Consider the following 27,837-nt stretch of genomic DNA (forward strand, 5'->3'; position numbering starts at 1 on the left):
TAGCCAAAAAACCCCCAAAACAACGTCTTAATTCTCAGAGTCCTAATGGAAGAATGAAGACATGTCAATCACATTTATATCTGACTTGAAGCTGGAGTTACAGCTGATCTCTGGGTGACAATTAGGACCCCAAAATTATCCTGGCAGGTTCAAATTATGGGCTGAATCTAGAGAAAACTTACTAGCACTAGATCATTCTGATGGAAAGGAAAGAGCACTAGTCTGAGGTGAAGGAAGTCTAGGTTCAGATACCCCTTCTAGCCCTTTCCTGAACAAAATGAGGCCTGTGGGGGTCCTTCCAGCTCTGAATTTATGATAAGTAATAATAATCCTCAGGCCACAAAGCCTCTGGATTTTTAAAAGAAGCAGCACACATTTTTAAATAATGCTTGGAAAAATGCTTGTCATTTCTCATATGCAACAGATGAGCAAAAAATGGTTAAAACCATATATGGGAAGAGTGGCAGGGTTAGGAGCAGACACATAATCCTTTGTTGCTGTAGAATTTCACACTTGTAGAATTTGTTTGGAAAGATTTAGTCTGAGAGTACCAGATAAAAGTTACTTAAGTAATCAAACTCTTGATTTACTAATTCTTGTTGGGAATGTAACCTGAAAACATCCAACATTTTTTGTAGTGTTACTTGTAAGTGCAAAAGACAAACCTGGAATCAAAATACATGTTCTGTAATAGGGGAAAGGGCTAAATAAAATTGTGGTATATTAATATAATAAAACCCTATAATGCACTTAAGACAGCAAGAAGTGGAATGGAGCATACCTCCAAGTAAATTGATTTGACATTGAATGGACTGTGATTTAAAATACTTTGTATTCAAATTAAATACAAACAGTTAAAACAAGAATATTCACTGAAATTAATATTCAATATTAAGGTTTTAGTAAACCATTTAATGTTTTAATAACCCAACCTCGGTTCAAATAAACCGTGGCAGAATAACAGAATGAAGAGGGGCTGATAAGTGTTAGATCAGGAGGTTTTAGTGGAAGACTGCAAGCTAGAGATGAATCAGCAGTAGGGCCTAGTTGGCAGAAAACCTAATGATGCCGTCTTGGGCAGGATTGAAGCATTGTTGGCACAAGTGGTGAGAGTGCCACTCTACTCTCTTCTGATAAGAACATAGCTCGATGTTCTGGCTCTCTTGTGGTTGTTTAGTCATGTACTCATATCTGACTTCTGTGACCTTGTGGACTATATATAGTATGCCATTACTGTCTGTGGGATTTTTGTGCCATTTCCTTCTCTATTGGATTAAGGCAGAGGGTAAGAAGCTAAGCCAGTGTCGGAGGCCAGATTTGTTCAATGCTAGTCCCATCTTTTAAAAGAGGTGACCAGGATAGTGACAGAACCACAATATACTGTAAAAGAATATCAGATGAAGGAACTCTGGGGATTTTAATGTTTGAAATATTTTCTGGACATGTGATAGTTGCTTCCAAACATTTGAAGGACTGCTATGTGCAAGAGAGCCTAGATATCCTTGGCCCTTGAGGGTTAAGAAGACCCTAGGATCACAGGGATGCAGATTTTGACTGCATGTGGAGCTGTCTAAAAGTGGGCTGGACTATTCAGAAATAATTAGTTCTCACTAGAAACCTTTAAGGGCTTTCTGAATGATCACTTGTTGGGGAAATTGTTGCAGTCGTTCCTTTTTGGGTATAGGTCACTCTATTTGAGATTTGTGATCCCTTCCTGAAAGATTCTATGAGATCTTACAGAGACAGTATTCATTTTGGGTAAGTCAAAAGAGCTTCTTAGAAGAAATTCAAATGAGACTTTGGGTCACCTGAGCAACAAGATGGAGAACTGGACATTTTTTCTGATCTTTATAATCGCTTAAGCCTCTGCCAGATAGAAATGATGCATCAAAAACAAAGTACCTTCAGCTACTTCCATGATGTAGACACCCCTGCCTGAGCTCCCTCTGCACTTCTTCCTCCCATTCCAGGCTATACCGGCGGACTCAAGACCACAACACAGGCTCATAGCAAAACCCACTCCCACACCAGTCCCTCCCTCCCTCTTTCCAGTGACAAAGCCCCAACTCCAGGCTATAGTTCTCCTGAGCTTCAGCAGGAGCAGATCCCTCCTAGGGGTTGAAAGGCGGGCACGCTCACACCAGCGCCAGGAAAAGCAGCCTCTTTAGTGCCGGTGCTGGGCCAAAGGAGGAAGCAGCTGAGGGCGTGGGGACTGACTGGGCAACATGCGGCCCCGGCCACTCATGAGCCCCAAAGTCACTTGGAGAGCAGGGACCCACCCTGGGGAACTGGGCATTGACTGGGGTGGGAGGAGACTGGGAAACTTCCAGCCCCCAAGGAAACTACAATCCAGAAGAGTGAATGATAAGGAAAGACTGAAAATAACAGATTTCTAGAAGAATATATAAACAGATAAACAGGAAATGGCCTCAGATCAAGTTAAAATGTTGGAATACCTGTAGCACAAAACAAAGGGAAACTAAACTAAAGTTGATGTCTGAAGTTTAGCCTTTTTTTTATTATGTATATATGTTAACCCCAGGTAAGAAAATCTCCAAGCTTCTTTCCTCATCTGTAAAATAAAGATAACGATCTCTCTTTGGGGCCAGGTTGACCTGTTATGAATTGGTTGTGAAGCCCCCTTGGTTGTGTGGTGAGATTTGGGATTGCCTTATTAGCTGTTTGGATAATCACCTGGGCTGCTCCAATACTGCCCCAGCCCCTGGAGAGTGATCCATGTGGTGGAATGCCAATAGCTTTCTCCAGGGAGAAGCTGGGTTGTCAGCTATTTTTTTGTTTTTGTTTTTTTAATCCTGGGGATGATTTGTCATAAGTCCTTTGATTTGATTATAGCATATTTCCTAAAATATGCAGATACTTTGACATTTTTTTGATGTGAAATAAAAAAGCAAGCAACCTACAGAAGATCCCTGTTGCTACTGAGCCACAGGAAGGAGCCAGTTCACCTCCATCCTTTTTCTTTTGGGTTTTGGGTGTCATACTTCTTGAAATAATAAACATGTGAGTAATAAAAGGTGAAAAGCTCCCCTTTTGATTTATCCCTGTTTGGAGAATCCATTTCTGGTTTTCTTTCAGACTTTTTATGATTTAAATATTGTTTTTATGTGCTGAGACTCTAGTTTTTCAAGAGAGTAGTTTCTGCTCATTTTATATTGGAAATTAAAAGAAAAAGAACATATTAAAAATGTTTCATTAATGTAAAGCTTTACAAAACAGGTTATTTATAAAAGTCAAGCTTAATCCCAGAAGCAGTTCTGAGTAGAAAAATTGGCTACAACGTATAGTGAGAAGAGGCCAAACAGACATCACAAACCATTTATTTTTCAAACATATACATATTACAATTGTATTTCAAATTGGCTGAAAACAGTTAAGGTGAAAAATCAGTTTTAAAATTTAATAAATTTTGATGTATGGAAACTTCCCAACTCTTTAAAGCCAAGTGGATGCTCTTAGTGTGACATGTTTTGAGATGTACACTGTTGTCTTAATAGTAACTGTTGTCTAAGTTGTCTACAATAAGCATTGCTGCAGAACAGTAGGTGATAAATATTAGCATATATGTATGTGCAGAGACTGTTCTGATGCTACCTTAATTGTGCTGTTCAGTAAGGGCTGGGCCACCTGTTATGGACCTGGGCCAGTGCCTGTGCAAGGGGGAAGAGACAATTACAAGATACCGGGGTGAAAACGTGTCCAGGTAAAACAGATGATAATGTAAAAATAGCATTACTCTTTGATGCAAGTGAGAAGCGTACATACCCTAGGCCTCAGGATCTCTTTATTGGAGACCAGAGACTGCTTGCTCTCTGTGTGACCTGGTTGGGGGTTGGGGATTGGGGGGGGAGGTGAGAGGAGAGGGGAATGGGTGGGGAGAGGGGGAAGGTTCTACTACAGTCCTGTGCACATACATACATATGTAGGGGTTCTTAATGTTTGTGAAGTTGAATTGACTTCAGGCAAGTGGGAAATTGTAGCCTGAAGTAGGTGGGAGAGGGTTCCCCCAGGGGCTGCAAGCCTTGACACATGCGTAGGACTTGATGGGGAATGCACAATCATCAGATCTGGGGAATGGAAATTAAAAGCTGACCAGGCTTTGCATTTGAACCCCCTAAATTTAGCCTTTAAAGTATTGTCACCAGGTAGGATTTTTTTTTGGTAGTTTTGGCAAAGCAATGGGGTTAAGTGGCTTGCCCAAGGCCACATGGCTAGGTAATTATTAAGTGTCTGAGGCCGGATTTGAACTCAGGTACTCCTGATTCCAGGGCCAGTGCTCTATCTGTGCTGCCTAGCTGCCCCTAGGTAGGAATTATCTTGAAACAAAGGGAGGATCTGAACTATTAGTAATACAGGAAAAAGTGAAGTGTTACAGTAGAACACTTGATACCATTTTCAATTCTGATGGAAAATGGAAGGTTCCTTCCTCCTATAGGGCTTATTTGTGGTGTTAATGCTCTTCTACCAGTGACATACTGAGGGATGAATATATTAAACTTTGGATTTTTGTAAGAAAAAATTCCTTCCCCTTTTAGTGCCTTTTTTGGGAGTGGGGGTGGAATGGGGGGAGGAGCCAGCAGGCTCAGGGTATTCACTTAGGACCCTAGGTAGCCCCTGAAGATAAACAGAAGGGAAAGGGAATAGTGCTAGTTAGCCACCAACATCAGATAAAGCAAAGTCCCTGGCAAAAGACTCAATGATTTCCTTCTGATTAAATTAGCAAAAGAGCTTTGTTAAGAAATATGATAAATCATGTTGGGAAAACTTTCAAGTGTGTCATCTCTTCACCTGGAGCCCTGCAGCTGGGTTAAGCATGCTTCCCGTGCTATAGAGAGGGGCTACTTGTGGCTTTTGAATGAGATGCCTCCAGAGAGGCTCTGAGTCCACAAAAAGCATTTGTCACTCGGAAAGCAGGCCCTGCTTCAAGAGTGGACTCATAGACATCATTCTTAGCACTGGCACCTTCCTTAGAGTTGGCATTCACCGTTTTGCATATATATATAGTTAGGTTTTTTTGATGATTTTCTTTGGAGTCCTTTGATATACTTGGCTTTTATTTTCTATTTCTTTTCATTTGCTCACATCTCACCCAGGCCTGCGACTCAAATTCCTTTGAGGATGAAAAACAGACTTGCTTTTGAGTTCTGGCATTGTCCACAGGAAGAAAAACCATCTTGATTTACAGTGTGACATTTTTGTGTAACTTACAATAAACATTAGAGACCTTATTTTTCAACTAGCACACAGAATAGGTTTTCTAGAGAAAGCTGACTTTAAGTACATCATTAAATGAAAAAGGGACAGCAGTTGACCTTTTCAAATATTTAGTACAATTTTACTTTTACATTTTATCAATTTAAAAATCTAGATAGATTAACTTAGATGTGCACATTTCCTTAGTGACGTGACCCCTACTCCCTCAAAAGAAACAAAACTCCCAAACTACCACTCCACAAACTATTAGGAAACTGAAGGAGTCCTGGGGACAGTAAACACCATCCATCAGATCATGAGCTCCCTACCAACATGTCTGGAATTGAACTAACAACTTTAGTTACTATTTGATGAAGTTCTCTGAAGATTTATTTTAAGGGATAGTAATTATCCCTTTTGTGTTAGGAACTTAGCATTCTGATGTGACTTGTATATGTGAATGCATCTATATATCGTACCATTGAACTGATATGGTCAGTTCTCTCCCCATATGGAACCTAAATGGACCATTTGAAATAAATATAACTAGTGTCAACATGTACCTTAGATTAATAAATAATTTTATTTCTAAAACAGAAACTTGGAAAATCTACTTTCTGAGTTTTCTGTTCTGGCTGAAGGGGCAAGTTGCTGGTCTTGTTGGGATTGCAGACTTGCCCCTTGTCTGAGTCATGGCCTCCTCTGCCCAAAAATGAGGATAATAGACCCATCCCTTTTGACAGCATTAGAAGAGCACTGTGTAAATGGGAGTTCTTGGATCCAGGTGGAAATCTGGCTAACTGGGCAGAGGATGGTGGGCACTGAGGGTCCTCTGCTGACGACTGACATGGGGAGCACTCCTTGCCCTGTGGGGACACTTCTTTTAAATTAGGATGGAGTCAATAAGAAATGAATTACAAATTTCTGCTCGATGGCATGCCCAAAGATGACGCCATACCTTCCTTGATTTTTTTCTTCCTGGATTCAAAAACACATCTGTTGCTGATGTTTCATAGCAAAAGTTTAAAGATTTATATTAACTTTAAACTATGTCATGGATAAATGTTTGCTACATTGTAAGAAGGGTATTGAACACTTTTGCATTATATTTTGGCCAGTTTCAAATGTTCTGAATATGGTTTTTCTTATTAGGAAATTTTCTAACAGAATTCCTAAATTAGAATCTAATATGAAAGCGATAGAGAAGCCCATGAATAATAAATATATCACTACAGTGTCAGTACATACCTTGGGTCAATAAAATAAATAATTTTACTTTAAACAGAGTTGAAAAACTAGTTCTGCTAAAAATTAAGTTCTTTTTATCAAGAGGTCAGTAGATATGTTAAATTAATTAGTGTTATACACCATCTAAGATTCTGTGAGAATAAACTAGGAAGAGAGGGAATGGAGCAGTGATACATCCTGTGAAATGCATCTGTTCCTCCCTCCAGCCCATAAAGGGACCTTGAGCAGGATGGGCTCAGCCTGCCGGAGCCTCCAAAGCCGCCTTTTGCACAGGCTCTGCTCAGTCCAAAAGCCATGGTCACCCCTGCGCTGCCCAGCAAAGCCGGAGGGTCAGAGTGGACAAGGAGAGCTGTTGGCATTCTTTAAATTCACTTCTCTGCCACAATGAAGACTTAAGGAGCCCAGCCCTTTCTCCAATGATTGTAAACTGGAGCCCAGCCACAGACATCCCGCTGCCCTGCCTGCGCCGTCTTCAGCAAGGTGGAGGTGCGCCGGCAACGAGAACCTAAGACCAATGTCTCAAGGCAAGGCACCATTCAGAAATGTCATGTGCTCCCAGCCCTCTGCTTCTTGACTCTGCACTTTCCGCACAGGAAGGACTCTGCACCTGCAATTCAATGTGACCAAAGATCAGGCCCAGAAACCAGGGAAAGGCAAAATGCTTTCGAATTTCAGGAGGTGCTTCAAGGAGGTCCCCACATTCCCTCAGTTGGCTCCTGTGAGGCGGGCAGCAGTGCCCCAAGAAGAGGTGTCACTGTGGGCAGGGGGCAAGAAGCCTAGTCCTGCCCCCTAACTGGGGGGGGGGTCTTAAGACTTCACTCATTATCCCCCAATGAGTTCATTCCTCTCCATGCAGAAATTGGTCTTTCTAAACCACCTATTTCTGTTGAGGGCCCTTCTCTTCTTCCAGGCCCCCAACTTTGAAGCCTCCCAGGTCTCTTCAGCTTGTCCTTCTCCTTCACCCCCTACCCTGCTGTCTATGCCCACTCAGCTGCCACTCACCTCTGTGGTGCAAGCTCTTCTGTGGGCACTAAAGTTCAGTAAGACTGACTGACTTTGTTCCTCACACTATCTCCTGGCTCTGGGCCCTTGCCCAGGCTCTGCTCTAAAATCCATTGCCTCAGTTTCTGGAGCTTTACCCAAAATTACCCGATTTATTCACTATATGCTTTGTATCTATTTAAGTGGCAGTTAGGAGGCATAGTGGATTGTGGCTGGGCCTGAGTTCAGATCCAGCTGGCCCCCAGCTTGCTGACCCTGAGCAGTCACGTCCTTTGCCTGTTTTTCATCTACACACCGAGTGCGTCCCCTGGCGTGCACACAGCAGGTGCCTAATACACGCATGTTACCATCTTTGTGGTAGAGATCAGGATGGTCCTGAAGGCTCTTCCATCTGTGCCTCCCCCAAGCCCAGCAGGGCCTGGCATACATAAATGTTGAGTCAGGGGTGCAGACAACCAAGGTGAGTCAGGGACTGGGATGCATGGGGGTACAACTGTGGAGAGGAGGACAGGAAAACCGCCGGGGTCCTGCCAAGTCATCAGAAGGATGGGGGGGGGTGAGGGGACTTTCTAGTCAACTTTCATGGGAGAGTGGGTGCTGCCCTGGTGCTGCCTGAGGGTCACCCAGGCCATGACACAGAACTGTTTTGCTTGGCAACTTGGCTGGGTCCCTGTGACCAAATGGTGGCAACAACCCCATGACCTGCTGGGGGTCCCACCTCCATCCCTTCACCCAGCTCTAGGACAGTCAGTATGGATAGAGTCGGGCCACTGCCCATGAGAGGAGGGGTCTTCTTGCCTACAATCCCTCTGTATTTGAAGACAGAATATTTGAGGAGCTGGGGACAAAACCTCTATCAAAGAGGTGTTGACGGGCATCAGGGCAGAGAGCCCGGGCTCTGGAGTCCTCCAGACCCAGGCTCTCCATCTTTCAGAGCTTGCCATCTGTCTGACCTTGGCCAGTTCACTTGACCTTGGGTCATGCTCTGTAAAAGGAAGGGGTGGTCTCTCCCAGCCCTGACCTTGTGATCCAATAAGTCGAGCCAAAGCAGTCAAAAAAGGATACAGCAGCAACAGAGAAAGGAAGGGGTGACCCCTGGGAAAGGCAGTGACCCTGGGGTCTGGAGGAGCTTTCCCAAGATTATTTTGTAAAGCACTTTTCATGTTATCCCACGGGACCCTCCTTACCCTGGCACTGCCACCCAGGGTTGTGACCTGGATCTGAGCATGGCAACGTGGGGCCCTGCCTCCATGCCAACAAAACCAAGCTGAGAGTATCCCCACTTTACAGAAGAGGAAACTGAGCCTGCAAAGGTGAAGTGTGAGGCCAGGGGGACCAGGGGCCAGAGGGAACAGAGGAAAGGATGTAGGAGGACTCAGAATGGAGAAGCTTATGAAGAAATGCAAAAAAGAAATTGGAAGGGGCGGCTAGGTGGCACAGTGGATAGAGCATCAGCCCTGGAGTCAGGAATACCTGGGTTCAAATCCGACCTCAGACACTTAATAATTAGCTAGCTGTGTGGCCTTGGGCAAGCCACTTAACCCCATTTGCCTTGCAAAAATCTAAAAGAAAAAAATCCAGAATGTTAGGAGGCAGAGCCAAGATGGTAGACAAAAGCAGTGACTCGAATGAGTTGTTCCCCAAACCCCTCCAAACTCTTTTAAATATTGTCATCAAACAATTCCTGGACCAACAGAACCCACAAAAGGATGGGGTAAATACTTTTCCAGTCAAAGACAACTTAGAAGGTTTGTCACAGCTGGGTGAGTCTGGAGTATGGCCTGGGGCAGGCTGTGCCAGCAAAGCCTCAGCCCCAAGAGGAGGCCTCAGGAGCCACTGGGCCAGCAGTGGCAGCTGGAGCTTGTGGCCCACAGATGGCAGGGGTCAGGAGATCCCAACTTTGTTAGCACTGGGGCAGGACTGTTGCATTGCCCATACTCAGATCTGGGCCACAGCCCTAGGTAGAAGTGCCAGGGCAAGGAGGAACTCAGGGCCACAGTAGAATGGGGACCCTCCTCACAGCTGGTCATTCACAGAACAGAGCAAAGCCAGGGGAGCAATGAACACACCTCTTCTTAGATCATACGACTTGGAAGAACTGAAAACTTACAAGTCCCTAGAAGTATCTGAAAATATGTACAGTGTGTCCACCAGCCTAGAAGCAGAATCTCACTTCAAAAGAGTTAAAAATCAAGAAATAGGCTGGCCATAGGAAGTTATTCTGGTGACAAGGAAGATCAAAATGCACTCTCAGAAGAAGATCACAAAGTCAAAGCTCCTACATCCATAGGCGCCAAGAAAAATATGAATTGTACTTCAGCCTAGATGAGCTCAAAAAGGATTTTGGAAATCAATTATGAGAGGTAGAGGAAAAATTGGGAAGAGAAATAAAAATGTTGCAAGAAAATTATGAAAAAAAGATTCAGCAGCTTAAAGGAGAGAGACAAAAAAATGTTGAAGGAAATAACATCTGAAAAAACCGACTAGGCCAAATGGTAAAAGAGGTACAAAGGGTCAATGAAGAGAAGAATTCCTTGGAAAAGCAGAACTGGTCAAATGAAAAAAAAAGGCACAGAATTATTCATGGAAGAAAAATAATTTCTTAAAAATTAGGATTCAGCAAATAGAAGCTATGAGACATCAAGAAAAAACAAAACAAGACGGAAAAATAGAAGACTGAAATATCTCACTGGAAAAACAACTGACTTGGAAGATAAATTCAGGAGCTCTATTACATTTATTCTACATTAAGTTGAATTATTAATAAATCAATAACATTAATTTAATGTAATTTAAAAAATTAATAAAACAACCAATAAATTATAATAAAATATTTATTAATATTTTGATAATTTATAAATTATTGGATTACCTTAAAAGCCATGATCAAAAAAAGAGCCCAGACATCATCTTTTTTTTTTAAGGTTTTTGCAAGGCAAATGGGGTTAAGTGGCTTGCCCAAGGCCACACAGCTAGGTAATTATTAAGTGTCTGAGACCAGATTTGAACCCAGGTGCTCCTGACTCCAAGGCTGTGCTTTATCCACTGCTCCACCTAGCGACCCCAGACATCATCTTTTGAGAAATTATCAAGAAAAACTGCTCTGTTATATACTAGAACCCAGAAGCTACTGATCACCTCCTAATGGATCCCAAAATGAAACCTCTCAGGAATATTATGGCCAAATTCCAGAGCTCTCGGGTGAAGGAGAAAATATTGCAAGTAGCAATTCAAATATCATGGAGCTACAGTGAGAATAATACAAGATTAAGCAACTTCTATATTAAAGATCTGGAGGGCTTGGAATATGATATGAGATGACAATCAAACAAAATTGAGAATAATCCTTCAGGGAGAAAATGGATATTTGATGAAATAGAAGGCTTTTGAGTATTGATGAAAAGACCAGAGCTTCAGAGAGGAAATAACATACACACTCAATAGGGTAGAGAATTTTATCTTACTCTAGAGGAAAAAAAGGAGAGGAAAGAGATAGGAGAAAGGGGACAGAGGGAGGGGAGGGGGATATAGGGGATAGAAGAGAGGGAGAATTATGGGAGAGGGTAGTCATATACAACACAATTTTGAGGAGGGACAGGAAAAAAGGAGAGAGGAGAGTAAATGGGGCATTGGGGGGGCTATAATATGATGGAGGAAATTATAGCTAGCAATAGCAGCTATGGGGAATAATTGAAAGCTTTCCATTGATATTTGAATTGTTTCTTTCTGGATACTTGCAATATTCTCTTTTCACATTACTACAACAGTCTTGTTGTAAAGGTAACATAATCCCCCTTCCCCATACAAAAATAGAGAAACTTCAAGAAAAATAAAGTGAGATAAAATAAAAAGCATGCTTAAGTCTATATTCAGATAACATCAGCTCTGTCTTTGGGATAGATTGACTACATTCTTTATCATAAGTAGTAATGTGAAAAAATAATAAATAAACAAACTTTAAAAAAAAAGACCAGAGTTGAATAGAAAATTTGACTTTCAAATGCAAGACTCAAGAGAAGCATAAAAAGGTAAACAGGAAAAGAAAATCATAACCTTATAAGGTTAACTTGTATATATTCCTACATAAGAAGATAATAGTTAAGAATATTCTCATTATTAAGGAAGTTTTATATAGAGGTAGAATGGGACAAAATATCTTACATAAAATTGGCAAGAAAAATATTTTATAATGGAGGGAAAGATGAAGGGGAGTGAATGAACCTTACTCTCATCAGAACTGGCTCAAAGAGAGAATATCATACATATTCACTTTGGGTCTAGAAATCTATCTTATCCTATATGAAAGTAGCAGAGGAAGGGAATAAGAAGGGGGAGGTGATACAAGGGAGGGCAGATGGGGGGGGAGTGTCTAGTCAGAAATGAAACACTTGAGGAGGGAAAGAAGGAAAGGAGAGAATAGAATAAATGGGGAAACAGAATGAAGAGAAATATAATTAACAATAATTACTTAAAATTTTGAAGCAAGTTTCTATGATAAAGATCTCATTTTTTAAGTCTTCAATTCTTAAACATAGAGAATTGAATCAAATTTATATAAAAAGAGCCATTCCTCAATTGTTAAATGATCAAATGATATAGTTTTCATATGAAATAAACAATGCTATATATGAAAAAAAATATATATATATATGAAAAAAGTGTTCTAACTCACTATTGATTGGAGAATTACAAAATAAAAATTCTGGGGTATTCCCTCAAGCCTATTAGATTGGTTAAATAGGACAGAAGAATGTCAAATGTCAGGAAAAAGTGTGATTTTAATGTAGTTTGTTGTGGAGCAGTTTGGAACTATGTGTAAAGGACTATAAAACTCTGCATACTCTTTGACCTAGCAATGTCAGGACTGGGTCTATATCCAAAAAGAGATTAAAAAGGGGTGGGGGAAGGATCTAAATGTTTGGAAATATTTATAGCAGCTCTTTTCTGGTGACAACCCATCAAGTGGGGAAAAGTGAAACAAATTATGATATGTGATTGTGCTATAATATTATTGTGCTATAAGAAATGATGAGTGGGATGCTTTCCTGGAAAGACTTACATGAGCTGATGCAAAGTGAAATGTACTGTGTACATAGTCCAGCAATATTATAAGATAATCAGCTGTGAATTGATTTGGTTATTCTCAGCAATACAATGATCCCAGACAACTTTGAAGGATTTTAAAGTATATGAAGGACATTAAAGTATACTTTTTTTCTCATGAGTTTTCTGGTCTATGTTTTCATACACGACTAATATGGAAATATTTTTGCATGAAATCACATGTATAACTTTATATAGAACTGCTTGCTTTCTCAATGAGGGGGTATGGGGAGGGAGGGAGGAACAGAACAGTTTCAAAAATGAATGTTAAAAATAGTCTTACATATAAAAAGGGAAAAATAAAATTCTAAATAAATTTTTAAAAGAGAAATCAATCTGACAGACAAATGAGGACAAGTGTTAAAAGGAGGTAGAGTTACATTTTCTTCTGTTAAGAAATTAAATTTCTATAGCAAATTTTTTAATTTAAAAAATATTTAGCCATGTGAACAGAAATCCATGTATATAATTTGTCTGAAATGTTTATTTGGGTTTTTTTTTGGGGGGGGGGTGTTATCTAAAAACATCCCAAAAAACAGTTAAATCAACTTCCTTCACACTCCTTTATAAACTAGTATAAGGTAACCTGAAGAAGGATATTGTGGGGATTTAGTCACTGATCAATTCTGGTCAGGTCAATAAACATAGATATTCATGAAAACAAAGAGGTGCCTTCTGTCAGGGCACCCCAATATGCCCATCATTAGGTCTGCCTCTCAGATGGTGCTGTTCTCATTTGATTTCAGCTGGTTGATGAAAGAGATTGCAACTTGACAGGGCTGGGGGCCCAAATATTGCTCAGGGTTAGATCTCAAAGCCAGAAATTTTAGATTTCCTTCTAATAATCTCAAGAGATTGCAGTTTGCTTGTGGGCAGCATGTTGGATGCCGAGGTTCTGGAGGGAAAATGTAATAGATAGTAGACATGGGAAAGGCTAGGGGTCTGTTTGAAGTTATCTCACTTATAATGATAAGAACTCATATTTACACATGGCTTTAAGGGCCTGCAAACCTATTGCCTCTGATTTAGAAAACATAAACTTCTGGCTTTCTATCCCAGGGCCTCCCATAGCATCTGGTACCTGATAGCTAGAGGTCATTATAAATGCATGTGGATGGAACTGGTATTCAACAGTAATCCTGGGAGGGCCGTGCTGTAGATATCCCCATTTTATTATATTTTCAATAAACAAAAAAAACCCATTTTCTCTTCCTGCTACATTTGCTCTCTGACCCTTGCAGGATAAAAAAATGAAAAAACAAAACTCTTGTAACAAATTTGTAGTCAAACTGAACAAATGCCTGCATTGGCCATGTCCTTAAAAAAAGTCTCATTCTGCCCCCAGTCCCATCTTCGCTCTGTCAACAGACAGGCAGGTGCATTATCCCCATCTTCTAGATGTTTAATGACTTGCTCAGTCAGAAGTAGGATTTGAACCCAGACTCTTCCTGATTCCAAATCCACTACTATAATATACTATGTTGACTTCCATAAACCACAACAGAAAGCCAGAAGCCACCCCAAGGAAACATGCGTCTGTATGATCACTCCCCTGATGCTGCTACAGAAAAGTATCAATCATCTGTAATGAAGCTCTAAGAGGAGAGTTAAGGTGGGAAAGAAATTGGAAAAAATGTTGACATAAAAATTAAAGAGATCTATAAGACTTAAAGAAACTAGGATAGTAACAGGGACAGGAAGATCGACAACCACCATCTCCTTTTACAGAAAAGGACACAGAATTTGGAGGGGGAGGTGACTAAGTCCCCTAGAAAGTTTGTGTCAGAGCTCCTGAGTCTTTCTGATTCCCTTTAGACCGGAATCAATCAAAATGGTTACACCAGGTGGCTACACTGGACCGTCTCTGGCTTTTTCAAGGACTCTGGCATGGGCAGTCATTTCTCGTATTGAATTGTATTTATATTTATGAGAATGAGTTCTGCTTGTCCTTGAGAGAAAGGACAGTTCATGCAGCGGCTTGGAAGCTTAGGAGGGCCACAAATCCGGATCCTACCTGGATGGGACCGGGAGGTGTCACGGCTGGGGCTCCCTTGGGGCGTGGGAAGGTTTCCCTTCCTTCGTCTGCATGCTTTCTGGTCCTGAAAGCTGAGGAGGAGATGTGGATCCTCGATTCGGCTTACTAGACTTGGTGAATTTCTTAAGTTCATTAGCAAAGGAAATGCCTTTTCTCTTATCATCTCGAGCTGCCTGTGAAAGCAAAACACTCTACCTCAGAGAGTTAAATAAAAACACTCATCACTCTAAAATTAATTTAAAAAAGACAATAATTTCACATTGTTGGGGGGGGGAGTATTTTGACATTCTTTTAGTTAATGAAGACTGGCATCTTTCTCTTGTCCTGCTAAGGGATATCTGATTAGCCCAGCATCTTGGACATCACTGGGGACCCTGAGGATGTGCTTTTTTAAACTAAAAAATTACTTTCTGAGTTAGATGTGTTTCAGTTCCTCCAGTACTGTCAATCCACTGGTTGCTTGGACAGAGATCCTATTTAAAGGATTCTCAGAATTCAATACCCCCCCCCCCCCAAGCCACTGTCAATGTGGAGGGGAAGGTGGGGGTACCCAACAAGGGCCATTTTGTGTCCCTGTCCAGGTCATGGGATGCTGTCCTGCTCCAGGGCCCCCACACATGGAGGTGATTCTAGATTTCTAAGCTTTGGCACGTCTACCATACTGGAAAGCTTTGAGGATGGTCTTGGAAGCAGATTACATTTGTTTTCTGAGGATCAGCCTCACAAAGTCTGGACAGACTTATCAGAAGTAATTCATGAATTATTTGGAGCAAGGGAAATTATGAACCCCCCCCCCCATACAAATGGTTTTCAGTCCTATGTGGTTTCCTTTTGTTTCTATTAGTGATGCTGCAAGAGGGGCAAAAAAGAGGACAGAGGGTGATAAGAACCACCATGTTCAACCATTTATATACATATATATTTTATTTGAACTTCCGATTCTACAAATGTGAGCTCCTTGTCAAGTGACCAATGAATAAATATAATATCAGAAGAACTGAATTGTATTCATCTTGCTATTTTTGCTATATTGTGACTGAAGATCAGAAGGAAACTGTAGTTAACTGGAAGGATAGTCACAGGTTTTCCTTGGAGGGGAAAATAAAGGAATCTATTTTTATCATATATTCAAAGGCACAAGAAGCATCATTTCAACTCACATTTGATCAATTTGTAGTATAGTGCTCATGACAAATATTTGAAAGAGACAAGTACAGAATAGTTCATTGATGTTTTTGCTTTGTGGTTGACATTTTTATCAAGAACTTGCTAAGAACTCCAAATTTAATCAATATATACCTTAATATTCAGTGACTGCAATGAAGAGGCTTGCAGTGTTGAAAAGCATAGTCTAGGAGTTAGAGCCAAGCCAAAGGCTTAGAGATGCTCCAGAAGAACCCCCCCCAACACACACACCTTGGGCTGTGACGGAGGGGCATTACTGCAGCTGTGACAAGTGGGGAGGGGATTAAACAGCAAGAGTTCAGGCAGCCTTGACTCTGTAGCCTGTCCTAGACAATTCCTGCTCTTAAGGGGCTGGCATTCTACTGGGGCCGACAATGTTCATATACAAGTGTATTAAGAACAAACAAACATATATATATATATATATGTATATATATAATGGAGGGAGGGAGGGAGGGGGAGAGAGAGAGAGAGAGAGAGAGAGAGAGAGAGAGAGAGAGAGAGAGAGAGAGAGAGAATAAAGACAAGACAGTTAACTGCAAAGGAGTGATGAAGGGCACAACCCATTGCTTATACATGTGTGACAATCAGGAAAAACTTTCCTCTGTAGAAGGAGGGCTTGTGCTGAGGCTTGAAGGAAAGGGAAGGGTTCCTGAGGAGGAGGAAGAGGCTGCAGTCAGCCCAGTGGGTTCACCTGAAGACAACCCTTAGAAATCTGTGCCAAGGTTAGGTAATAAGAGGAAGAAAAGAAAGGAGTGGGCCCTGATTGCAGAGAAAAAGCTAAGTCTGGTCTCAGTTTCTTCATCTAAGCATCATACTATTTATTTTCAAAAGAATTTATATTGCTGATTTTTGTTTCTTACATTGCTATGATTTCCCTATATACAAATATATTTTAAAGAAGAAAATGAAGAAAAAAGGAACAAAATGAGCAAAACTGATCAATGCAATGAAAAACTAAAAATATACTCAATATGCCACACATATGGATCTCCTCCTTTGCAAAGGAATAGTGTAGGGAAAGTTTTCATATATATATGTGTAAATAAAATAAAGGTATTTATATAAGTTACATATATGTGTGTATATGGTATAGGTGTCTTTATATATATAGGCACATAATATATAGGTTTATACACACACATATACAGGTGTAGGTATGTATATGTATACATGCACATCTAAATCTATAACTATTTCCCCCCCCTGGAGCCATGCTTGTACTTTTTAATTCTGCAATGTTCACATCCTTATTTTGTGTTTTTTTCCCATTTATACTGTTGTAGTAACTATGTACATGTTTCTTCCCTCTGCATCTTCCTGTGCTTCTCAGTGTATATGGGCCCTTCTTGCTGGTGCCCCCTGGATACTGTTCCCCGCAACGATGCATTCATATGCCTATTTTCCTATAACCTCCCCAACATTGACTACCCCATTTTCCTTTTTTTTTTAGTTTTTGCAAGGCAATGGGGTTAAGTGACTTGCCCAAGGCCACACAACTAGATAATTATTAAGTGTCTGAGGTCGGATTTGAACTCATGTACTCCTGACTCCAGGGCCCATATTCTATCCACTGCGTCACCTAGCTGCCCTTTCCTTCCTTTGTTGAGCTGGCAGAGTGTGTGTGAGGGGAACCACTGAACAGTTTTGATTTAAACTTCTCTCATTGTTGATGATCCAGAGTGTGTTCTTTCACATGGTCGTGGATAGTTTGCATAGTTTTTTGGAGAACTGCCAGTTCACTTCCTCTCACTGCTTATGTGTCTCCTGGGGATTGCTCTTGGTCTCCTCTCTGTCTGTGAGGTGTGTGAGTATAGATGTATATAGATGCACATATGGCTCTTAGAGAGCAACCTTTCATCTGGGAAACATAAGATGGGTCCATCGCTAGCTCCCCCTTTACAAGATGCACTGACGTGGTCTCTGCAGAGACCTCTCACTTCCGTGTCATCACTTACTTATTTCTCTTCTTGCCTGTTCAAGAATGGCTCTGGCATCCACAGTAAGACCTGACTTGCTTCTCTCAGGTTCATTTAGTTTCCTGTAGAGCACTGTGTAATATGTGACACTAATCCTCATTTCTGTTGTTCTGCCTTCCAGTTTTCCCAACAATTTTCCTCCAAGGAGGGAGTTCTTTCCCAAGTAAATTATATTTTTTGGTTTATCTAGCACTGGTGTCTATTATTCTATTCACCTTGTCTGGTTGATTCCATGATCTACTTCTCTTTGGTTTTGGCAAATTCCCAATGTTCTAAGGATTGCTGCCCAAGCCCAGATGCCATTCCCTCATCCTTACCTCTTTTCTTTATTTCCGTGGATATGCTAAAGCTTCTAGAGATTTTGTTTTCCAAATGTATTGGATGAGGGTCACTATGAAGAAAGGGACCCATCAACCATCAGCTAGTAAATCCACCTGTGTTGCCCTGGTGGGCCTGCAGTTCTTCCCTAGTCCCAACCCTTTGCCCTCCCTTTTGTGAGCTATTTCCCAATTCTGGCCTTCCTTCAGGGATGTCCCCTGGAGAGGGTGGAAAAGCAGGAGCTTCTCTGGGCCGATGCCAACACCAGCCTCGGGAATAGCTAAGGCCATGTTCCGAAGGTGGGCCATTCCTGCCATCTGGTGGCACAGCTGGTGTCTGCTCCTGAGGGTGCGGGCTTTAGCAGGAAGCATCCAGAGAAAAACCCTGGGAACTGAACTCTTTAGGTTTTTTACTTTTGTAACATTCTAAGAACTTCCTAAAATGCATCTTCTGTAGAAATAGTTCACACTGATGATAGTTAACATGCTCTGACAAGCACTGTCCTAAGCGCTTTATAATTATGATCTCCTCTGATCCTCCCCAACAATCCTGGGACAGAGCTGCCCTGATGAAGAAACTGAGGTAGACTTGCTCAGGGTCATACGGCTAGTGGGTGTCTGTGGCTGCATCTGAACTTGGGCTTTCTTGACTCTAGGTCCAGAACTTCATCCTCTGTGCCACCAGGTTTAACAAAAGAGGAATGAGAGATGACTAGCTTTGTTTAATGTTTTATACGTTTTCATGAACATTCCAAAAGAGAAAGAGCAGGCACTGTGTGTGTGTGTGTGTGTGTGTGTGTGTGTGTGTGTGTGTGTGTGTGTGTCCCATAAATGATTTTCCATCTTTTTTCCCCAATTTCCTCATACTCCCCAGATTGCCTACAGACTATCAATACCTCCAGAGGATGCTTGCAGCCAGATACCAAAAGCATTCTTTGACCTGAAATAGTGGTGACCCTTACTCTGTTTCCTCTGGCTTTACTCTAAGCTGGGGAAGATGACGACTGACAAGCACAATGGGCATGACAAATCTGACAGCCTGTGGTGGTGGGTGAAGTGGAGCAAGGGCAGGAGCCAGAGAAGGCTGCCCACCTTTCCCAAGGGCTCTGCAAAAAGAAGAGCTGTTGGTGCCTAAGCCCAGGCTTGGCTGGGGGACCCTTGGTCAGTCTGAAGCTTAGTATTCTCTTCCCTCTACTGTCACTCTCCCTTGGAAACTTCCTGGGCACATCTGGTTGACCCCGTCCCTCATCACAACTTTACCTAGCACCATGGACGACTCCAGGAGGATCATACACTACTTTTTCAGAGCTTACCTGAACCTGCTCTTTTAGCTTCAGAATAAATTTTCCTGCCCCCTTCCACTTGCTCTGGGCCTGGAACACACACTCCTGGTCCCCAAGAACCCTCTGGGAAGACTTGGGGGTGGAAGACTTCTTGGTGGCAGGTTCCTTTTGCACCTCCTCCAGAAGCACATAGTCGTTGGGGTTGGGGTTGCTCAAGATACTGTAAGAATACTTTGCTTTGCACAGAGTCTGGAAAGATTCAACAAACACCGATTAGCCGCTTGCTAGTACTGCATCACGTGAATTCTGTCCATGGCTTCTTTGTTGGGTTGCTAGCCCAAGGTCTTCACCCTCATGGGGGTAGAACTTGAGCCTGTGCTCGTGCCTGGGGCTTAGCACAGTTAATTGCACACCGTAAGTGCTTAATAAAAGCACAGCCTCCTCTGTTCAGGGGATGCTTTCATTAAGTCACTTATTAGTTCATCAGACCCTCTTGGCAACCCCAGGACTTAGATGTTATCACCCGTCTTACAGTTGAGGAAAATGAGGCAAGCAGTGAACCACCCTTCCTAATGCTGCTCTGGGCAGGACCACTGAACTGCCTTGGAGAGGACACAGAAATCCTCCCTTTTCTTTCTCTCTCTCTCTTCCTTCCTTCCTTTCTTCCTGGTAAATAGTATTTTACTTTTTACAATTATGTGTAAAGATAGTTTTCCACATTCATTTTTTATAAGATTTTTGAATTTCTTCTCCCTTCCTCTTTTCCACTCCCCCTCCCCAGGACTGGCAAGCAATCAATATAGGGGATACATGTACAATCATGGAAAGACTTCCAAGGCAGTCATGTTGTGAAAGAAGAAACTGAACAAAAGGGAAAAGTCACAAAACAAAAGGGAAAATGTTCCTATGTTTCTAGCCAATCTCTCGTAAGAACAAGGAAACTCAAGGTTAATGCCAGCGCCAAGCCAGGCTCCTCCTCTGGGTCTTACATCACTCCATCCTCAGACAGAGTACCCTGAGATGGAGGATTATCTTCCCCAGCCTCTTGAGGGTCTCCAGCCTCTGCTTGCATATTTTGAGGGATGGGCACCTCATTCCTTTGCTGAGGGGTACCCTATCTCTTACCAGAATATCAGACTATCCCTTAATAGGATTTACTTCCAACTCAACCCAGAAGCTGGGAGGAGATGCCTGGAGGACATGGCTCACCTGCTGGATGACCTCCTGGGCTGTGCTGAGTCGCGGCGCTTTGATGACGGTGCGAGGCTGCTCTGGTGACACGTCATGGACCTGCACAAAGAAGCTTTCCTCCTCTGAGCTCAAGGGAACCTCCTTCTCTTCCTGGAAGACAGTCTTCTCTTCTGGGGGCTGCATAGGGGGGGAATAGGAAAGAAGCAAGGGTGGTGAGCATCTGGATGCCAGTGCTTCCTTGGGTGGCTTGGGCCCAGCCCTGGTGCCCTCAGCCTTGGATGGCAGGCAGGATGACCCTTGCATGCTCACACACGGGGTTGTGAGCTGTAAACCCTTACAAATAGATGTCTAAGGTAACTAGGTGGAGGTGGGTGATGACACAATAGAAATCTTTTGGTTTGACTGACAAGTGCTGTGTGTTGTTCTTACGAGAGATTGGCTAGAAACATAGGAACATTTTCCCTTTTGTTTTGTGACTTTTCCCTTTTGTTCAGTTTCTTCTTTCACAACATGACTGCCTTGGAAGTCTTTCCATGATTGTACATTACCAACACTAGCTGTGAATGTGATTCCTTTGAGATTCCTTTGAAGTACACTTTATAAAGTAGATTTCATTAATGAATACTAACAAGTAAAACACAGTGAATTCATGAAAAAAAATGTATGTTCATGATCAAGGGTATCACCAATGCAAATATCTGTTAATGTATTGGAATGATAATTTGAAACTATATTTGAAGAAGTATTACATTTCTGACCCTTGGTTCTAGTTTAGACTAGTCTCTCGGTACCTGTGACAACTTAGTTAGTGGGGAACTTGTGGATGATGATCCCCCACTAGGCAGCTCAACCCCTGTACTGTGATTTATGGTCTTAGAATGTTGCCTGTCCACTGTCCAGGAAAAATCAGAAGAGGCCTGGAACTCCACAACCTGCTCTCCTTCCAAGGCAGGACCTGGCTGCACTTGCTGTGTGTGTATCTGTCTGAAGGGAAAGTCAATCCATCTCTGAGGGGCCCCAGGAATTCTTTAAGATTTTTAGGTGAAGATAAAAATCAGAATCTGAGGAGGGAAATATCCCACTGGGAGTTTTCTACTCTGCCGGAATCATAGGTCCAGACCAAAAATCACATAGACCAGGTCTGAATTATTGAAAAATTTTCTGTTGGCAGAGTTGATGGGATTTTACTGTATTGGCTATTCTTGAATATACTTACTTCCTCCTGATTTTTAAAAATAATCCTTCCAACATAACCTTCTTCTGGGAACCAGCTGTTCAAAATCTGTACAATCTCTTCTTCTGGACTGATGATTCTCTGGAATGGCTGTTTCCTGATGTCATTTTTTTCTTTAGATATAAAATATTTTTCTTCCATCAAAAAACAGTCTGTGATGACTGGTGTAGAGCCTTGTGAAGTTGTGAAAATCTAATAAATGAAAAAAAAAAGACTGCTTAGATAGTCTAAAGAGTTGAAAAAAATCTTCAATTCTAAATGACTCTCTTCTGGTGAAGCACAAAATATGCTGGACATCTGCTGCCAAATGAAATCTCCTCTGGAGTAGGGAGGGCATCATTTCTTTTTGGAAGATCTAAGCAATTTCTTATGACTAAATAGGCTTGTTTACTTCCACTTAGGCCAGCAAGACAATTTACTCATAATCCCAGGACAGCAAAACTCTTTTCCCACTGCTGGAATGACAACCCCTGTTGAGTTTTAATAGCTTTGAGGTTGTTCAAGCCATGAACTTAGCCCTCAGTCATTCTACAGCCCTGGGCTGCCACAGGAATGCTTTATTTTTACAACAATGACCAATAATCTAGTCCAGCCTTAGACAAGATGATGTCTTTTTCTCATGTTAGAACCATCCAACAATTTTAAATGGAAGGTTTATAGGGCTAAATTCTTAGCATAAGTGGGTCTCTGGGAATTCTATAGGGGAATAAACTTTTGCCTACATCCCAGGGAATTATTCTCCTTGTTATGTAGATCTTTGCCTCCTCTCCCATCATCTACCCTTTACCACCAAATCTTCGAGACTGCTAAGAGTAAGACTGAGCTGGAAATAGGTGAGGCTAGGTAATGTGATAAACTGATCTCTAGTTACGTGCCATTGATAAAAGACAGAATTACAATAAAGGAGATCCATCCTGGCCTCCAAAAGTCAATGACCTTTATATTAGGCCCATGAGCAATATAAAAATCAAGGTTTTATCTCTTCTCAGTTCAAGAGTAGAAAAGGACAATGAGGATGGGAGAAAATTATTCAAGTGAAAAACAGTTGGGATTTTATGAGGGGTTGGGAATTCTTATCTAGGGAGAGAAGAGGGACTTTACGGGAGAAAACAACAATGAATCTCAAGAATATTTGGTGGCAAGATGCTGGAGCAGAAGAAGCAATCCAGTCAAGTTCTCTCAAAATTGCCTCCAAACAACTTTAAAATAATGCCTTAAACAGAATTCTGGAATGGCAGGGTCAACAAAAGATTATGATGAGATGTTTTACGACCCAAAACAACTTGGTGGGGTCCTAGGAAAAGTCTGTGACCCTGAGCTTGGGGAGGAGTTAGTCTTAGAAATAGCTGTGAAGTTCACAGCAGCTTCAGGAACTCTTGGTCCAGAGATAGGAAGGGTTCAACAACTGCTCAGAAAGAGCGGAGGGCCCTTTCCTGGCACTGTCACTGGTCGTCTGCCCACATGCAGTTCTGGGTCACAGTTCCAGAGCAAAAGAAGAACACTTGGGCTTGCATCTGCAGAGGACCACAGACCAGAAGAAGAGTGACCACCTCTCTCCCTGCATCATACTACCCTGGAAGCACCCAAAACCTGCAGACCCCAGAGCTACTGTCTCACCATCCCTAGAGCCTAAAGCTTGGGATGGTGCCTCCCCTTCTAGTGAGCAGGCCTAACTTTAATATAAAGTTCCAGCTGAGGCATAGGCTAGAAACAGCTAGAGATAGAAAGAGAAATTACATTTAAATATAGACTATAGACTCCTTTGGGAGTCTATCTGCCTCGACAAACCCAAGACTAAAAACATAATTATAAAACACTTTTTATTCAAATAGTCAGATCTAAACAACTGGAAAAAATATTGATTTCTCATGGACAGGCTGAGCCAATATACTAACAATGGCATTCTACCTAAGTGTACTCATTCAGTGCCATACCAATCAAATTACCAAAAAATTATTTTACAGAGCTAGAAAAAATGATAGCTAGATTCTTCTGGAAGAACAAAAGTTCAAGAATATCAAGAGAATTAATGAAAACAAATATATGAAGGTACCTATGAAGGTAGGTGGTCCAGCTGTATCAGATCTCAAAGTGGTAATCATCAGATCTGACATTGGCTAAGAAATAAAGTGGGGGATCAGAGGTATACATTAGGCACACAAGAGGAAATTGGGTCAAGAATTCATTATTTGACAAAAACTGCTGGGAAAACTAGAAAACAAACAGGAGAAATCAGTTATAGACCAACATCTCACACTGAATACCAGGATAAAGTCAAAATGGGTACATGATTTAAACATAAAGAGTGATAGCAAATTAGGAGAGCAAGGAATAATTTACTTGTCAGATCTATGGAGGGGGAAGATTTTAAGACCAAACAAGAATAGATAATTTTGATTATATTAAACTAAAAAGTTTTTGCACAAACAAAATCAACATAACTTATGAGACACACACACACAGAATATAAAACAAAATGAGTGATTAAATTATTAGAATTGTACAACCAAATGCTTTGTGAACTTACTTGGTGAAGAAGCTGCTTTGCTTTAGTCTCTTTATTTATAATGAAAATGGTAAAAGGCTCAGGACCTGGAATCCCATGGACTGTGACCTTGTATGTCACCAGATTTTTTCTTTCTTCTGTGCTGAACATCTGTCAGATAGAATATTTATGTTGTTTGGGAAATCTGACTCTTTTTAATTTAAATAATGCAGATTCTTTCTGGGCTATGCTTACAATGATTAATAACTAATAATAATTCTGGTGCATTCTTCCATTAAAATTGCAACACTCGGCAGCGAGCACCTTAAACACTAGTCTTGAAGTCACAGTCTCTTTACCTCTTTGGGGGGTGGTGGTGGATTTTTCCCTCAAGTCCCTTTTGATCCTGATTCATCTTATTTATTCATTCATTCAATAAACATTTGTCTAATATATCCATGATATTTAGAACTTTGTACTCTCCCTATGTATTTATAATTTGATATCCTCTTGCTTTTCCCCTTCCCACGTTTCCATAATTGTATTTTGCCTTTTTTCTATATTGCCATGTAGGTAGGTCCATGTTGTCTGAAGTGTTATGATGGGGAGCTCCTCTGAGTAGGGCTTATTTCACTTGTTTTTGTACCTCTGGGTTCTGTCAAAGAGGAGGCACTTAATAAATGCTTCATTGATAGAAAACTTGAAACCTCACTTAGGTTCTTAGGACCACGGACCTCAGTTTCTTCAACTTCTATCTTTGTGGGAGCAGCAGCAGAATCAGCATCAATGTAAAAGCTTCCCCAGGAGCCTACTTACTTGCTGGAGGAGACTACTGGTGGTTCCTGAGGTTACTGCTACAAGAGAAGCACATCCTTCTCACTTTCCTGCAACTCTCAGGAACAGGCCACATCTCAGATAAGACTCCCTTAGAGATATCTTAAGGGTATTGCTTCAAATTTCAATTCCCCTTCCTTTCCTGCTCCCTATTCTCTACTCTTCTCACCCAGTTTGGGAATGCTAGTGTTGTTGGTGGCAGAGAATTCAAGAATACTCCCATCCTAACCAAAGGGTTTAGCTCCAAGAATCAGAGAAGGCTTCCTTACCTTCTCCATCTTATTTGATGACTGTCCAGTAACCCACCTGCTAAGTGTGGGTGTTCACCAAAGTCCTGATCTGGGCCCTCCTTATTTCTTTCTTCAATATCTCCCAGGAGTTTAATTTTGATGCCACCACTTCCCAGAACTAGTCTAATTTTTTTCTCAGTTCCTTTTTTTTTGGCAAGGAAATGTTAAGTGACTTTCCCAAGGTCACACAGCTAGGTAATTATTGTCTTGAGTCCAGATTTGAACTCAGGTTCTCCTAAATCCAGGGCCAGTGCTCTATCCACTGCACCACCTAGCCAACCCCTCAGTTCCTTTTGAACACAGGAAACTCAGACTCAAGTCCAAAGCAGGGCTTATCTCCCTAACTAATCTGCCTTTCTTTCACGTTCCTCTAGTGCTGTCAAAGCCATGACCAAGATTATAGCACCCCCATATTCTGTTTCCATATCATCTTTCACATTCATCCCCTTCTCTCTGCTTTGTGGCAACCACTCTTGTTCAAAACATCATCAGGCCATGTCTGACCTAAACTGAATCACATTTTGAGAACAGAGACAGCATCATGCTAGGAGAAACTGGACAGTCCGGATGTGAAGAGCAATGTGCAAGCCTTGTCTACTCTAGGGGAGCTGGGGGGAGAACGTGGGATCTGAGCAAAGCTTTGAATGAAATGAAGCTCTAACACACAAAGCAGAAGAAAGAGGACTGCGCAGGCAGTCATTCATGAGCAACAGCAGCAAGGGGTCTCTGGCTCCTGGATTTCCCAGGGGACTTTCTGAAGGGCCCAGCACTGTTATCTTTTCATCTCCCACAATATGTGCTATGTTAGTGGCATTGTTGAATATTTTCAAGTTTGCTACTGGCTCTGCAAACATTTCACCTGAACCTCACAACTTCATCTTGAGGCAGGTGCCAAATGTCGTATTCCAATCTTACAGATGAAGAGAATGATTCTCAGAGAAATTAAAAGGATATCCTCATGTCCCCACAGTTGCAGCAGACATAGGAGTGAAACCAAGACCTCTCCATTATGTCATATTGCCTCATTGCACATGCTCATAAAGTTGAGGGGTTTTTTTTTTTTAGGTTTTTGCAAGGCAAATAGGGTTAAGTGGCTTGCCCAAGGCCACACAGATAGGTAATTATTAAGTGTCTGAGGCCGGATTTGAACCCAGGTACTCCTGACTCCAGGGCCAGTGCTTTATCCACTGTGCCACCTAGCTGCCCCAAGAGGAGGGTTTTAATAAATGTTTGTTGAATAAGTAACTAAATTAATGGAAGAATCCATTACATAAAAAGGAAAAAAAGAGGAAGGGGAGGGACACTTGCCTGGAAGGGTAACAAGGGGCATAAGTACCAGTATAAGGAACCCCCTAAGCCTGCAAATGAAGAGTAAGAAAGAGTGACAAAATTTTGCTTAATAAAGTAAGACACATTGCTTACCATCTTATACTTTTTCATTAAAATGGGGTTCACTGGGTCCTTTTATTGTTGAGGTTCAGCACTCTCTGAATTTAGACATCTTCTCCTTTCTGATCTGACTGCCTCAACTTTGGCACAAGAAGCTACAATGGAATGTTTAACCCATTTTCTTTGAAAGCCCCCTGCTTCAGGACAAAGGTGAGCCTGGCTTAGACCCCCTGCTCAGTCCCTGGCAGCTCAGGGGCTCAGAGGGTGGTGGGCATGTCCTTGGCCTCTGCTTTGATTCCTTTTAGAATATTGGATACCATGACTTCCAGAGCCATAACTCAGTCCAGCCCCCTCTTTTCCTAGATGAAGACCTCAAGGCTCAGTAGAATAAAGCAACTTGCCCGTTGTCACAGAGTTGGTGTTCCGGCTGCAGCCCGCTGCGGGCCTGGAGTCAGGAAGACTCCTCTCTGGGTTCAAATCCAGCCTCAGACACTTCCTAGCTGGATGACCTGTCACTTTACCCTGTGTGCCTCAGTTTCCTCATTTGTAAAAGGATAAGAACTGTGCCTCCCTTACAGGTGGTTGTGAGGATCAAATGAGATAATGACTGTACAGCACAGACACCCGCACAGTGCTAGAGAAATGTTAGCCACTACTACCACCACCACCACCACCACCACCACCACCACCACCACCACCACCACCACCACCACCACCACTATCATCATCATCATAATCACTATCTAGCTTGGTGCTGGTTCTTACTCTAGATAGTGGACAAGCAGGTGAAAGCCGAACATAGAATGCAGTGTGTGTGTGTGTGTGTGTGTGTGTGTGTGTGAGAGAGAGAGAGAGAGAGAGAAAGAGAGAGGCGGGGGCAGTGCAGGACAAGGGCATTTGAGCTGAGTTACCATAGACGCAGTGGTGGTGCTGCCTCGAGAGTTTTCTTCCATCCGCCTGCTGCTTATAAACAAGCTGGAGATCTCTAAGACTTCATTGTGCAGGTTTCTCAGCTGAAGATGCCGATAACCTAAAGCAACACAAGGCAGGG

At 41.9% G+C, this 27,837-nt stretch overlaps 1 protein-coding gene across 3 annotated transcripts in view; it reads right to left on the reverse strand.

The window, feature by feature from the left end:
* Positions 1-3,284: 3,284 nt before the first annotated feature.
* The window catches only part of PLCE1 (phospholipase C epsilon 1), a 332,730-nt gene continuing 308,177 nt past the window's right edge, over positions 3,285-27,837 (reverse strand). For all 3 annotated transcript variants that reach the window (XM_074233338.1, XM_074233336.1, XM_074233337.1), the window contains exons 27-33: positions 27,698-27,816; positions 24,316-24,444; positions 21,771-21,980; positions 20,573-20,731; positions 19,394-19,612; positions 14,579-14,772; positions 3,285-7,066 (exon numbers count right to left, since the gene is read on the reverse strand). In XM_074233338.1, the coding sequence (XP_074089439.1) occupies positions 14,599-14,772; positions 19,394-19,612; positions 20,573-20,731; positions 21,771-21,980; positions 24,316-24,444; positions 27,698-27,816 (1,010 nt within the window). In that variant the 3' untranslated portion in view covers positions 3,285-7,066; positions 14,579-14,598. The remainder of the gene's footprint in view (positions 7,067-14,578; positions 14,773-19,393; positions 19,613-20,572; positions 20,732-21,770; positions 21,981-24,315; positions 24,445-27,697; positions 27,817-27,837) is intronic.

The sequence above is a fragment of the Macrotis lagotis genome, chromosome 4, assembly GCF_037893015.1.
Source record: "Macrotis lagotis isolate mMagLag1 chromosome 4, bilby.v1.9.chrom.fasta, whole genome shotgun sequence".
NCBI classification, from domain to species: domain Eukaryota; kingdom Metazoa; phylum Chordata; class Mammalia; order Peramelemorphia; family Peramelidae; genus Macrotis; species Macrotis lagotis.